This window comes from Drosophila sechellia, chromosome 2L (genome assembly GCF_004382195.2).
Source record: "Drosophila sechellia strain sech25 chromosome 2L, ASM438219v1, whole genome shotgun sequence".
Lineage (NCBI taxonomy): Eukaryota > Metazoa > Arthropoda > Insecta > Diptera > Drosophilidae > Drosophila > Drosophila sechellia.
This window is the reverse complement of record NC_045949.1, coordinates 15,222,795-15,237,676: the sequence shown is the minus strand read 5'-3', so window position 1 is coordinate 15,237,676 and position 14,882 is coordinate 15,222,795. Positions and strand designations below refer to the sequence as shown.

Genomic DNA, 14,882 nt, shown 5'->3' with positions numbered 1-14,882 from the left:
AAAGACGATGCATAGCATACAGCAGCAATTTTTTATTCCTCATTTGGAATACAAGGTAAAAAAGCTAATTTCTAACTGTATAAAATGTATCATCCACAGCAAAAAGTTGGGAAAGCAGGAGGGATATCTAAATTGCATAGATAAAGGAGACGCACCGTTGCACACACTACACATCGATCATTTGGGGCCAATGGATTCATCGGCCAAACAGTATAAATACATTCTGGCAACAGTCGATGCGTTTTCAAAGTTTGTCTGGTTATTCCCAACCAAATCAACCGGACAGGAAGAAGTGGTCAAGAGGCTGACCGACTGGTCAAACATTTTTGGTTTCCCTAAGCGAATTGTTAGCGACAAAGGAACGGCCTTTACGAGTGGTGCGTTCGAACAATTTATGAGCAGCCATAACGTGGAACACGTCTGCACAACTACTGGAGTGGCCAGAGGCAACGGCCAGATAGAACGAGTAAATCGTTTAATTTTGGCAATAATATCAAAGCTGTCTTCAGACGAACCGTCGAAGTGGTACAAATATGTGCCTGAGGTACAAAAGGCGATCAACTGTCACGTGCATTCATCACTAAAGCTGTCACCATTTGAGGTCATGTTTGGCACCAAGATGTACACCCGAGTTGAGGATCGGTTACTGGAACTGCTCCAAGAAGAAGTGGTCTGTCAATTCAACGAGGACCGCTATGAGATGAGACAGCTGGTAAAACGCAACATCGAGCAGGCGCAGAAGGACTACAAGCGCAATTACGACAAAAAGCGCCGAGCTGAATACAAATACAAAGCAGGTGATCTGGTTGCAATTAAAAGGACCCAATTTGTAGCTGGCCGCAAGATGGCAAGCGGGTATTTAGGTCCATACGAAGTCACAGGAGTCAAAGACAATGGCAGATATGACGTTAAAAAAGCAGCAAACGTCGAAGGACCCAATGTCACATCCACCAGCTGTGACAACATGAAGTTGTGGAAGTACATAGCCGAAAATGCAGACCTATTGTCATCCGGGTCGGATGATGATGATCAGGAGGGCCGAATGTAACATGGAGTAAGGCTGAAGGCTGGCAACAACCCGGTTGGCAGCGCTGTTGAGCAGCAACATGATTGTCGGAAATGGAAGTTATCGACAATCAGTCATCGAAGGAACGATCGCAAGGCAGCAGTGGAGGGGGGTGGAAGTCAGCGTAGCAGGCAGTCGAGTTCTCAGCAGCAGTCGTTCGGTCACAAACTAAGAATACTTTATATAATTACCGCATTTAGAATTAAACTAATAATTAAATTAATAATAATAAACAATCTTACATACATATATGAAAATGATTTAATATTGATTTCACTATAAGATTTAGTTTTCGGGAAATATAAAAGTTGCATGCCCACTTTTAAATTTTCCAAATCAAAGCAGCCAAAAGTTCCACTACAAGGAATATGATGAACAGCTTCACCGCAAGGACAGCGCGTCCTCTGCATGCCCTGTGCACTATGGGGCATTTGGCCTGTTTTTTTTTCAAAAATTAATAACTTCTAAACTACTGGAGATATTTGGATGATTTTTTTTTTATGTGTTAGATATGCCCCCAGGAATATTTTGGAAAAGTGGGCGTGCCCCAACACCGCCCCATTTTTTTTTTTTTTTTTTTTTTTTTTTTTAAATAATTTTTAAAGTTAATTTTTAATTTTAATATTTTATAAAAGTTCATAGTCGTCTTCCTATTCACAATCAGCAGAGTCTGAAGAATCGTTATCAGGTTCAAATTCGCAAGATAACAATTGAATGACTTCTGGTGGAAGAGATAGTCGCTTATGTTTTCGAACGCGCCTCTTTAAATTTATTGATGATATTATGGGATATTATTTATATTGTTTATATTTGCCTTGGCTGGGTTCAACAAAAGAATTTTAAGTATGGCTGCAAGATCCAGCAGGCCGCGCTTCCGTGCAGCTAGCTTCAGCTTGACCCAAAAGACGTTCGTTGTGATTCTGCGCCCATACGAGTTCATCTGCTTGCTGTCTTCGGCCACTTAAACTTTTTAAATAATATATCGTTTTCGGGCATCCAGCTTATTTCCTTTCCTTTTTATTTTTCTCTTTTACCTTCAGGACTAGGTGTTCTTCTAACCACTTTGAAAAAACTTTCGAAAATTCATATATTTTTCGATTGCATTTTCTCCAATTTCGCAAAAGATTGACTGAAAACATTCGTCATTATTACTATTCGTTAATCGTTCATTAAAGTCTAGCTTGCTATCAGAAAAATGCCCACTAATAAAAGCGCAAAAAGAATTTTCCTTTTGACGAACACCCTTTTGCTTGCGCCACACTTCCAGCAAATCCAGCATTGGCAATCGAGATGTTGTTCCTTAAAAAATCAAATGTCTCGAAAACCCGCAAAAAACGCACATAGAGACTACCTGATATGAGTTAGGAATTGAACACACTACAACATGAATATAAGCACTTACTGAACAAATTTGAACAAATTTTTGTAGCTCTATTCAAAGTTGAAATTTATTTCTAACAGCTACATGTTGACACCACTTGCTAAATGTACAAATTGTTAGAAATAGACGCACACAATAAACAATATATTAATATATATACATAATACAAACCTCAATATTGATTATCCAATTTAAATTTTACTCATTTGCGATCTTCTTTTAAAATTTTAACACTTTGAAAGTTAAGCTAAATTTTGCGCGTATTGCAGCCACCTGGTATATGCTCGCAACAGCCGACTTTAACAGCTGTTATTATAACAGTACACTGTTAAAATTTTGCCGGCTAAAACATAATAGTTTAACATATTTCCAATGTATTAATACTAAAATACTTCAATTTTGCATACTTGTGAAAAACACATTTTTGCAAAAAAAACAGGCCAAATGCCCCATAGTGCTGTGGAGTCACAATGCATAGGCAACAGCTCCTTCCTCCGCAGGCTGACACTTCGGAACATTCATACCGACTTTCATACTCCTGTCTGCCGGAGATTGTTATGTTTTGGCCACTCCATTGGGGCGATGCTGGCGGTGCTGGACGGTAGAAGGAAATCCATCGCTTATGCGCGCTTTCCTCGGGGCAAAATCAATGCAGCGGCATGTCAGCCTGGTTTATTGGCTTCCATTCGGACACTAAGGAGGCCAAACTAATTACCGTGCATAATAAATCAGATCCCTGTCATAGACTGCCATTAGTTTGACACCACCCTCATGCCCGACATCCCACTGGCCAACGGGAGAGCTCTTCTAGCATTTATGCAAATTGGCAGCAATGCCAGTGCCCGCGGCGAATATCGCAGCAATGGCCGAGTATCGGACTTGGCTTGCTGCCTTCTGCATTATTAATTGCAATTTGCTTGATATTTTTCCAAGAAAAGTGTACCGGCTATAACCTAATAATAGTCGAGCACATGGCTCTCCCCTGACCACGCTGACAATGGAGTTTATTTATGCAAAATTAATTGATTTCTATCGAAAACGAAGGGGTAATGGAAAATGCAATTGACACATTTTTCCCGGAACATAATGAGGGGTAATTTATAATCATGGCACAATTGAAAGCTCTTAAAATAGGAGCCACGTTGCGTGACTTTGCCGATGATGGAGTCAAATTGTTACAAATTAATAGTTTTGGTTTTGTAATTTTAGCCCGAACAACTTTAGCCCTTGTCAATACTGAAGAAATGATTGATTCCTGTGTAACACATGAAATTTTTAATATTGCAACCGATTAAGATTAGATATCTCACCTCAATTGCCGAAAGAAGTTGACTTTCTTGCGTGTTTCGGAAAGATTGTGCATGTGATCATCGAGAAACTTAAAATCCAGTCCTGTGGTAAACTCAAAATCGTTTTTCGGTTTTCGATTGAATATGGGATCTGGTGTTTCCGTCTTTACAACAAAGGGCTTACAACGATTTGGATACGGCTGGGAGTATTGCCTTGTGTAGCTCGACAACATGGGGGGTTCCATGTTGTCCTCGACTAGGGAAATTCCGTAACGGGGACTGCGAAAAAGTAAAGTAAAAGATCACATTTAAATAAACAATCCAAATATAAACATGGATTTTTCCAAGCAGAGATCGGATTTCGAAACGAAGTACCTTAAGCTGCACTTCTTACTGCTCGCATTTTCCCGATATAATATCCCTAATCCGATCCCGATATATCCCTAAACAGCATAATTTTCCACTCACTCATCCATATTGAACGACTGAAAGTTGACCAGCTTTTTCTGCTGCGTAGAAATCGTCCTTAAACCCCTGGCGCCCTCCTCGAGCATCGCCTGTGTGGTGGACTTCAATTCATCCTTGGTCATTGGTTCCCACAGTTTGGTTTTCTTTTTGCAGGCCATTTTGACTGTGATTGTGTGCGTGTCGGAAAAGTGAGTAACAATGCGAACGAAGTTTGCTGAGCGATCTGAAATGTTTCTCAGAGTGAATTCCTTTCAACCTTTGAGCCCAGCTCGCCATAATCCCCAGTGCACAAAAACAGAAATCACATCATTAAACTGCCAGCGTGGTGCTGGCAGTCGTTGCACAATATTATAAGCGCCACAATTGAATTCACAAGCGGATTTGTTGCGGGCAGAGGCAAATGATTTCTGAATCAATAGGCGATGAAAATGAAAATCGAATAGTGGGTCATCGGTGGAAATGCACAGGAGTCGAAATGAAAGGGGGCAGTGTGGGCGGTGAGTTCCGGTGTGTTTAGTGGCCAACCCGACTACAATGGCCTATAACAATGGCTGATTGGCTCTTTGGCGTCTCCCATAATGAGCTGCCACCTCTATTTGCACTTGCAACGGCATTAATACGAGCTAATTAAACAAATATTGTGTTCATCCGACTACGAGTGTCCATGCATGAATGTGTGCGAGTTGCTGTTACGATTAGGTGGTGTGTAGATACATCGGCGCCTGTAGCATTACAGACTAATTTTGCTATGAGAAATTTATTACTTCAAAAGCTTAATTTCTTCAAGAAACTAAAAAAATTTAAATTTTTTAATTAATATGAATATTAATCCTAATAAAAAATGTGATTCAAGAGCAATCTGACATTTTAGGTAGTTATAAGTTAATCTTAAGAACTTTAATCTCATCATCTAATTTATTATCCCCAGTCACGTGTGCACTATAAAGTCTTGGCCGGGAGTGTATTTATTCCCGTGATTACCCATATCAGACGCCTTGTATCAACAGTCGACATCGGGTCGTCGATGACACCAAGCCGAATGTTCAACAACATAATGCGATGGCCGTCGAGGGGAATTGGCGGAAACGGAAGTGATGCAGAAAATGAACGCACGACGATTGGGGATGGCGGTGGTCTTCATGTGGCTCATAAATTATGGGGTAGCATTTTGCAGACGGTGCATTTTGCGGTGCATAATTTGCATTTTTAAGCATATTCACAGTGCATTGGACATAATTAAAAACAACGAAACTGGGGCTTCTGACCGCAAGTCCTGCTCCAATTCCGACACTGGAAGGCATGTCAAAAACTTCGCTTAACCTTGACAGGGTTGAGCAAAGGCACAAAAAAATAAAAAAATAATATATTTGCAATAAAAACAAACGCAATCATTCGATAGAAATTTTAAAATAAAAATTTATTCATGAGCATATTAACGTATTTTTGTTTATTGCCGCCATTAAATTTACAATTTTGAGAATCTTATAGCTCAGTGCAAAGATGTTGCCGACAGTCAAGTTTCTCACCTTCATGTTTCTCTCGTCCCCAGTTGGCTGTTACAAGGTTTTCTGGGGGCGTGGCAGCATCAACTTCGGGGGCAGGCAGCCATGGTGCACTTAACAAATTAATGTCAAGCCACAATAAAAGTCAACATCTTGCTTCCAACAGGGGCGGCGAAAGGCAAAGCTATGTTTTGCCATCATCTTAGGTGAAAGGGTGAAAGGGCAGTGAAAGTGGCGGGTAAAAGGGGGTAGTACGTGCAATGAACGAAATCCGACACACATAAGTTAAACAAATATACTGCGCACCCGCACACACATAAAAATGCAGATGCAGATGCCCAGATGCACAGTTGGTCGTCATAAAGTCTCCATGAAGGGGGAAGTGCACCTGCTGCCAAAGACTCCGAACTCGCAGCAGAGATGCTGAATCAAATTCTCATATTAAATAATCGTATTCCTCGCATGCACATCATTTTAAATTCACGTTCGCACTTTCCTTCAGATCCGCATCCACTGCACATGCATTTTACATTCGCATCCTTGCTTTTAGAATCGGTTTGCCTTTCTCTTCGAAAATTTCATTCAGCTTTTTGTATCTTGCATCTTTAAGCAATTTTTCTCGCCAACTCGATTTGCCCGAGATTTTGCGCTTGACATATAATTTTTATAAGGCTATTCAGAGGAGCGGAATAATGGGGCTTAAGGACAAAATAAAAAAATTAAAGAAAAAAGTAATTTTAAATTGCAATTTTCAAAAGAATGTGATAAGTTAAAATGATCTATTTGAATAGGAAAATAAAATATGTTTCTCAAATTCAAATTCAAGTTTTACCATCTAAGTTAATCAAAGCATAAATAAAACAACAACCCCCATTCGAAAAGTGATCTCTACACCCGTGCTTAAACATTTCCTGTATCCTTTATTTGCGGATGGCAAAAACTTCTGGCACGCACGTCCGCCCCAACTTTTGATGGCTGAGGTGTGAAATTTTGCGAGCTGTACGAGCCAAATAGGCATAAAATTATTTAAAACTCGACGCGAGACTGCAGAAAAGGATGCGTCATAAATGTGAGGCAGTTTCGCACTTCTCATACTCCATTAATTGTGTTTAATTTCTCTCTTAAATTTTAAGGTGATACATCATTCTTGCTGTTCCATTTTCTGCCAGGCCTGGACGTATTCCTTGTAGAAATCAGAAAGCAGATGGGGAACATGCTGCAAGGCCAGTTCCAAAGGAACCAACTCGGGTTCAATGAGTCTCGTAAACTTTATGTAGAGGAATTGCTCCTTGTGGGTGTTTTGTACCATGTCCAATATCGATTCTACTCGGTAGCCTCGTTGAAAAGCATCGATTGCGGGAACCGGTGGAAGATTGGCTAAATCCGAAGAGAACTTCTTGACGGGTTTCTTTACTGTTTGAACTAGAGTGCTGGGAGGTGGTATTGTTGACAAGTTGCGTGTCCGTTTATCGGCATGTCTCTAAAAAGTTTATGATTAGTTTTGGCGGATGAATTTTCCTGGAATACCATATTCACTCACATTGTTCTGCAGAAAGGAAATTCTGCGCTTTCGTACGGCGGATTCCATTTGGACTTATTAAATATATATATATTTTCCAGTTGAATTGTTTTTGTGTATACTTCGTCCGAGTGGCACTTCATAGCCGGCTCTTCTCTGGAAATTCATATGACTTTCGCTTCTGTTGCCTGTTCTACAAATGAACTTCCTGCGGCCAAAACAACTTCACGGCACTTTGAGCAGGCCCATGGCAACCGGGTAGATGGAGATGGAAGGCAGGGGGAAATGCAGTTAAATGAGCGGAAATACGAAATTAACTCGCCACGAAAGCACAGAGCAAACAAAGAAATTGTTGTACAACTAAAAAAATATCCCCACACACTCGCAGAGTGAAGAAAAATGAAGAGGAAATAGAGAATGAGAAAATCAAGTGCCGTGGCACAAAAAAGGGGGTAAAAAACGCAATTGAAAGCAAGCAAAGGGGCAAAACAGAAAAAATGTATAATAGCAGAATAAACGTTGCCACTTGGCCAAATTTAATGCAAATATTTGGCCAGCCGCAAACGGAAATGCTGTCTCTCCCGCTCACGACTAAAAGCCTTCGATGCCATTCTCTAATGCGATGCGGCTTGGTAAATCGCGGGAAATTAAGAAATTAAAGTAAGTAAAATGCTGCTCAAAAACAAACATCCATGCACGTTTGCAAAGATTACATTTCCGGGTTTCCCCGGCACCTATTTTAAATTATCCTCCACATAGAATTCCGCTGAGCTTGATAAATAGAAGCGAAGCATTCTAGAACTGTGCATGATTTATGTATATCTACTGCGCCCTGTTCTATGCCGTTCTCTTGTATTTTTCCTTGCTGAGACAACGACGCACTTTTCGGGACTTACGAAATTGTATTTAATTGTTAGGGTTTCCCGAAAGGACAGGGAAGTCCTTTGGTCGGCATTTAAAATTAAACAAACATTCTGCCTTGCCATGGAAATGACAATAAAAATAGCATCAAATTTATGGCATACCGAAATAGAGAGGTGGAGGACACCAAAATGGTAAAGGAGGAGAAGGACCTCGTTGAGGGCATTTTATTCTCTTGCATCGTCCTTTTATTTCAACTCCATTTTGTCTGTCATGCACTCAAAACAAAAGTTTTAATGTTTTTCTTTTTAAAATAAATATTTATGTATTCATTCAATATTTCATAAAATGAACTATTTTTGATTTTGCTATTATTATTTGCTGAAAAAAAATATACATAATTATTGACACTTTAAAATCATATACTTATATATTTTTTTTATTATTTTATAAAGCTAAAGCGGCAGATTACTTACCGTATTTGGTAACAAGTTTTCAAAGAACAAGAAAAGTAAAAAATATATATAAAATATATATAAAATATTTTTTTCCCAAATAAATATGATTAAATAAATATAAGTTAAAATTTATTTTCTGAGACACACACTTTTGCCTGAGTGTCTTTTGGCAAGCGGCGTCTACTGCTTGGCACTGACTTTGCCTTTTTCAGCCGCACTGACTTTGCACAATTAATGGCCACCTTCTGCTGTACCGCTGCCACTCCACTCCACCTTTCCCCTTGCCATCCTCGCCACTTACCAGGCATTCCCAATTCCGCGCAATTATTGCGGCCATTGTGTGAGAACCTTTTGCCAAGTGTCTTGTGTGTCATCGTCACCGCTAAATTTAACATAATCCTCGGATGCTTCAGACCGAATGCTGCCCACTCCGGCGGCTCCTGTTGGGCGCCAGGAAAGTTGTTGGCAGCTGACGCGACTTGGCCAGGATGTTACTCGAGGTCCTTTGTGTTAACCCTTTTCCGCTGCTGGTGCTCATTCGCCTGCCGCTTTTCTTCCTGCGCATAATTAATTTCACGTTCTTGCCAAAAATTATGCGACAGGATTTGTTTGCCCACGCTCATTTCCCTTCGCCGAAAAGTCCTTCACTCTGATTGCGTTCTACTTCAGTCTTGTTGTATTTGTTTTGCATTTTGGCAGCATTTCATCAGGCGCCGGACGAACTTAAATCCTTCGGCGGACCGTCAAGTTGGCCAATTGTGCTGCAAAGTCAGCTTAAAATAAAAAGTTTTCCGGAATAGTCAGTGTAAACGGCTAAGCCATTTTAAATGCTGAAAATTCCATTGTCATGTCGAAGAAGTTGAGAGCTGCAAAGTGAATTTCTTATACTAATAGGTTTATTTCAAAGGCAATTCCAGAGGAATGTCTCATGTCAACACATACACATATGTTGAGGCTTTTTGAATTATTATTGGTTTTCAAGGAAATAAAGTTGTATGGCTGTCCACAAAGTTGTTCAGCTTATAGAGCTCTATCAAATTCAAGGAATATAATACATCAAGATCTAATTCTTCTTGTGCAGCCTACATTGGATTTTCAAGCTAACTTGGCTCGCATTAATGGCTGTATTCAAAATGCAACCAAAAGGCGATATAGACAAACAATATCAAAAATGTATATTTATCAGTGGCACAATATACAATCTTTGCACATTGCTCTGCATAAGTTTGACCCCCGGAATTCACACTTGGTCATTTATATTTGTTTTCCAGCTGCAATCGATAACAATTCAAATCCATTGCTGCCAATAAACAATTATTGCAGCCAACAGCAAAACAGAGCTCCACCCTTCGCCCCAATTTACGCCGTTTTCCCTGCCGGCTGGGCTCAAATGGGTTCTAGGCCATCAGCCCCATTAGCCACAGAGTGTTAGTCGCATATAAGCCAACGGACATTTGGCCAGACTATCGTTGAGCTTTTTATCTTCATAAAAACACCACCAGACAAAACACACATACTGCAGGAGATGGCATTCAAATTCATGGCAAAAATGTTCAAAAATTGGCGAACGAAAAATGGAGTGAAAGCTGAGGGTGGGAAAACGTGGTGGACAATCCCACCGAGGAGCACTAAATAAAGTTTGCAATGAAAAACTATTAGGGAGTCGGCACAAAAAATTCACTTAGAATGTCATAGGAAAAAATAACAACAGGACAGCAACAAAAAAAAATGATGGGAAGTTTATCCACCCATGGAAACTCCTATTTGCAAATTCCAAGAGAGGCAATGAAATGGCAACCGACTGTATGGGATTGGACGAATTCAAGGGCTTTTTTTTGAGGGAGAACAAGCCGAAACAGGAAATTAAAATCGAATCCTGTGTGCTTTGAATTGTGCATCTTCCATCTGAGCACATGGATCTTTGTGTTTGCGTATCTGTGCATCTGCGGGTTCTCCCTTCGATAAGTAGACGACCCAACACCAGAAAGTGTTTAATTTGATAGGGCCCCAGGGACTTCAACTTGAGTTCGGGGTGGGGTCTGGTCAAAAACTTTTCGCCGTTACCTTGACTTCCAGAATTTATGTGCAAAGTTTCCCCCGTCTGCGTTGCTCTGTGTCTGTGTGGGTGCGTTGCCCAATTATGCAATTTTAGCGCATAAATTTCATGACTCGCGACCGGCGGCCATTGCAGGGAGGAAGCTCCAGATTCAGTAACCAGCTCCAGCTCCAATTTCAGTTTCAGCTCCAGCTTCCTCCTCCACATTACCACGGCAACTTGGGTTGGATGTTCACACAACCGCGACTATCTAATTAAAGCGTCCAGTTGGCGGGACATCTTTTCTGGCCCAGTCCCAGTTTAAGAATCGTTCCCAGCCTGACTGGCAGTGCAATTTAAATGCAGCCATCAAAACAGGTAAAACCACTTTTATAGCCTCAAGAAAGGGTATGACAGATGCGAGATCAAAACAGTATTTCCCAATATAAGGGAAAATTTTTGAAATTAACAAGTTTTGCCAAGTATTTTATAGTTAATTTTCAAAAACTTTTTAATATCGCGCTCAAAAACACTGTGTCCCTAATGAATGCCTGCCAATCTGCTCAGATATTCATTTATGCCCGCAATGCACAATGAACTCGGAGTGTATTCCATCTTCGTCTCGTTGTGAGCTGAGTCTTGGTCCCGCTCGTAAATATAAAAGTTGGCATCGCTCCCCGGAGACAAATCAGTTTGATTTTGATTGCATCTTTTACGGCCTTTGGCACCCTATAACTTTTTCCGGCTCACCTTGGCGGCCCCGTGAATTCTGAAGTGGCCCAGAAAGCGGCGACACAGGTCCAAAACGAAGCCCGGAGCAGATGTCGGGTTGAGTACTATCATGGCAGATGGTTGTCTTAATCCCAACCTGATGCACTCAAATAAATTGTCAAGGAAGTTTAAACCAGATAATTAAGCAGCAAATACATGAATAAGGCCCTATTGACAAAAAATGAAAATAAATATATATTGTACATCATTTTCTGATTTTAATTCTAGTAAATGTCGTGTAATAAGCGATTTCTTATTGGTTTATTTATTTAATTACTGCAAAATTATAAACCGGCAGTAAAAGGTAAGCGCTATAGATTTGTTATACTTATAAAGAATTAGGATAAAATAGTTAGTTATAATTTAGTTGATTTTGTTAGACTAAATTTCTTCCAGTGCCCATTTCCTTTCTTCTTCCGCTCAACTGCAGTTTGGCATTATTGGGGCATGTCCTGTATGTGTTTCGTCATGTTTTGTAGCCCATCCCGTCCTTCGTCCTTCGTCGTTCGTCTGCTTTTACTTGCCAGGATAAGCTCGTAAAACTTTTCGTAAGCCAAGAACCGACAAAAGCGAGGAAAAAACTCGACTTTCTTTATTTGTTGTTGCGCTTTTTCTGGCTTTGTTTGCCGGAAGTTTTATGCGTGAGCCGAAAGGTGACCAAACAGCATGGGAAACAAGGAAAATTAAGGACTTTAATGAATCGTTGGGGAGCGGTTGAGAATCCAGCGAGAAAGCAAAATAAAGAAGAATACATCTTCGCAATGGCAGGTCTAACAAAATTTCACACACAAAATGCTTTTACAATTGAAATGTCAATAATGTTTTATGCCATTGCAGCGATGGGTCCAAGGAAAACAAATCAAGGAGACCAGCCACCAACAGCCCGCAAAATATTTTCATTTGCCTGACAAATCTTGACATGCAACAGCAATCAAAAGCGACGGCTTCGGCCTTCCTGTCCAGGGGCAGTAGGGGGTTAAGGTTGCGGGCGCCACCAAAACAGGACAACATTTTGTGGCCTGTCTTGCGGTGTTTGGCCAGAAACGAACGCAAAAAAAGTACAAACGATAAAAGGGACAGAGGAAATCCAATTCAAAATGCCATCAGACATTCTAATTTCATTCATTTTTCAATACAATTCCAGGGTCCGGCTTCCACTCGCTTCCTTGTGGCCGCATAAATTGTGATGCCGATAAAACAGGCAAAACAGGCCAAATATACGGAATCACAATGCGACGAGAACGAAAACAGTGACTGTGACTGCTCCTCGGATGCGTGACTTCAAATTCAGAACAAGTCTAATTAAATTTAATCAATTTGTTTTTTAGGTATAAAACATGAGTATGATTGTCGGTCACTTGTTTACTCCATCCTATGATAGCCGTTGATTTGTTTGGTTTGTAGACACGTTTTTCTATGACAGTAAACGTGCCGTAGACTTATAATAAATGTGAGTGTTTTTTTCCGAACTCAATCGGCCTTCATTCGCAAAACGACAATGTGGTGACACTAGACCATTTCGAGTTTCCTTACAAAGGACCACGGGGTATAAAAAAAATTTGAGCAGAACCGAGTCCTTACAAAGTGTCGACATGGAAAGCTCGCACACGTAAAAGATTTCTGTAGTCTTACAGATTTCTCTGCCAGATACGAATTTCCATTTGAATAGGAAGTACGTCTGAAGACTGATGACCATTAATTGGACCTTGATCTCGGTCTTGGGGGCTAATTGAAATTACCCATTGTTTGATCTGGTAAGCGAAATTGAATTGGGCCGTCGCTAAATGATAATTATCATCATGAAGCGCGTATCCAATGTTCCCTGTAAACTAATTATATCTGCAGCAGCAACAGAAATAATTGCCAACGCTTTCTCCAAAATGCAGCAGCTTGCAGAACATTTATGTATGTAAGTTTGTGGCTCACAATTGTATATATGTTTGTTTATAGATGTGTGCTTAGGCAGGTGTACGAGTTCTGTTGGTGTGTGTTCTTGCAAAACCATTGGAACGTCATATTAGTTAATATGCAATCCTAGCTGATTTAAGACCTCATCGCGGGAAGACCGAAAACTCACTAAGCGGAGTAGTTTGAATGTTTGAGTGACATATCATAATTATAGCCTGTTTTGATTAGTATAAATTCTAGGAAAATTATAAATGTCTACATGTTTTTCGCTTCTGATGTTCATTTATCCATTAATTAAACTGCCTAATTGTTAAACACAAACAAATATACCTTTGAATACTTAATATACTGCTTATAATATAATTATATATATATATATATATAATTATAATGCTTTACTAGTATATTGAAATAAATTTCTCCTTAAAAGATATATTTTATATATATTATATATATATATATATACAGAGGTGGTCAAAAGTATTTTCACAACGCACAATATTTGCAAACTTCAACTTCTTTTTGTTATATTTCTTCTTGTTGTTGTCCGATTTGCCTGAAATAGTTCTTATCGCTTAGCTTGATCTATGCAGAAGGTAGTCGAAAAGGAATACGAAAGATAACGGTTCATAGCACAAAGCTTAAAGCAAAAGAAAATATGCATGCAAGTTGTCAATAGTATTTTCACATGTTTATTGCGCTTCAAAAGTATTTTCACTCAACTTAATTTAGTAAATTTCAGCTTAACATCTAATTTCAACATAAGAATTTCTTTATTTTATATAAATACAATACTAATATTTTGTAACACCACCTTTGGCATCAATAACTGCTTGAAGTCTTTTTGGTATTGACCTTACCAAAGTTTGTGCAAATTCTAATGTCAATTTGGACCAAATCTCCGCTATTTCAATGATGGCTCCCTCTCGTTTTCTATTTTTATCAATAGTTCGTTGGTTTTTAATAAAAGCCCAAACGTTTTCAATGATAATAAGGTCTGGGCTTTGGGGGGGCCACGGAAGAACCGCCTGATTAAGGTCGTTTAAAAATTTTGTTGGTATCCTACCCTTATGGCATGGAGCATTGTCCTGCTGAAGAATCCATTCAGTAGTTGGAAAAAGTCTATTTCCAGACGTAAAAGCATGGTTGTTTAAGATAAGAAGGTATCCGTTCTGATTTAAAGTTCCTTCTATCGGTACCAAGTCTCCGAATCCATAATAGGAAAGACATCCCCAAAACATGACTGTGCCCCCACCAAATCTATTGGTTGGCTGGGCTGCCAAATGCTTTTGATTATTTTTCAAATGCATAAAATGCTTGCTGTATGACCCCTGGTACTGAAATGCAGACTCATCAGTCCATAAAATATTAAACCAAAAGTCAAGAGGCTTCTTAACATATTCCAACGCAAATCGAAGACGTTTTGTTTTGTTGGTTGGTGTGATCTCAATCGTTTTGCGAACAACGTATGTCTTAAAATCAGCTTCTTTTAGCCTGCGACGAATTGTAGAACTACTAACTTGTTTGCCAATTGTATTTTTTGATTCTAAGGCAATTTTTACCGGACTGGCACTAGGATTCTTCGCCACAACTCCAAGTATTTGCCTGCATTGCCTTTGGTCCA

General features: G+C 39.7%; 2 protein-coding genes across 3 annotated transcripts; both read right to left on the bottom strand.

Moving 5' to 3' along the window:
* Positions 1 to 3,517: 3,517 nt before the first annotated feature.
* LOC6611373 lies at positions 3,518 to 4,446 on the bottom strand. Of its 2 annotated transcripts, none has more exons than XM_002035882.2 (3): positions 4,205 to 4,446; positions 3,758 to 4,015; positions 3,518 to 3,702 (listed from the first exon to the last, which is right to left on the bottom strand). In XM_002035882.2, exons 1-3 carry the CDS (start codon positions 4,360 to 4,362, stop codon positions 3,678 to 3,680), a joined length of 441 nt encoding a protein of 146 aa, XP_002035918.1. In that variant the 5' UTR covers positions 4,363 to 4,446; the 3' UTR covers positions 3,518 to 3,677. The 2 variants fall into 2 exon arrangements, with proteins under 2 accessions (XP_002035918.1, XP_032580037.1); XM_032724146.1 differs by lacking the exon at positions 4,205 to 4,446 and adding an exon at positions 4,112 to 4,182.
* Positions 4,447 to 6,606: 2,160 nt separating this feature from the next.
* On the bottom strand, positions 6,607 to 7,403 carry LOC6611372. Its single transcript, XM_002035881.2, has 2 exons — positions 7,247 to 7,403; positions 6,607 to 7,186 (listed from the first exon to the last, which is right to left on the bottom strand). Exons 1-2 carry the CDS (start codon positions 7,292 to 7,294, stop codon positions 6,848 to 6,850), a joined length of 387 nt encoding a protein of 128 aa, XP_002035917.1. The 5' UTR covers positions 7,295 to 7,403; the 3' UTR covers positions 6,607 to 6,847.
* Between the last annotated feature and the right edge of the window lie 7,479 nt (positions 7,404 to 14,882).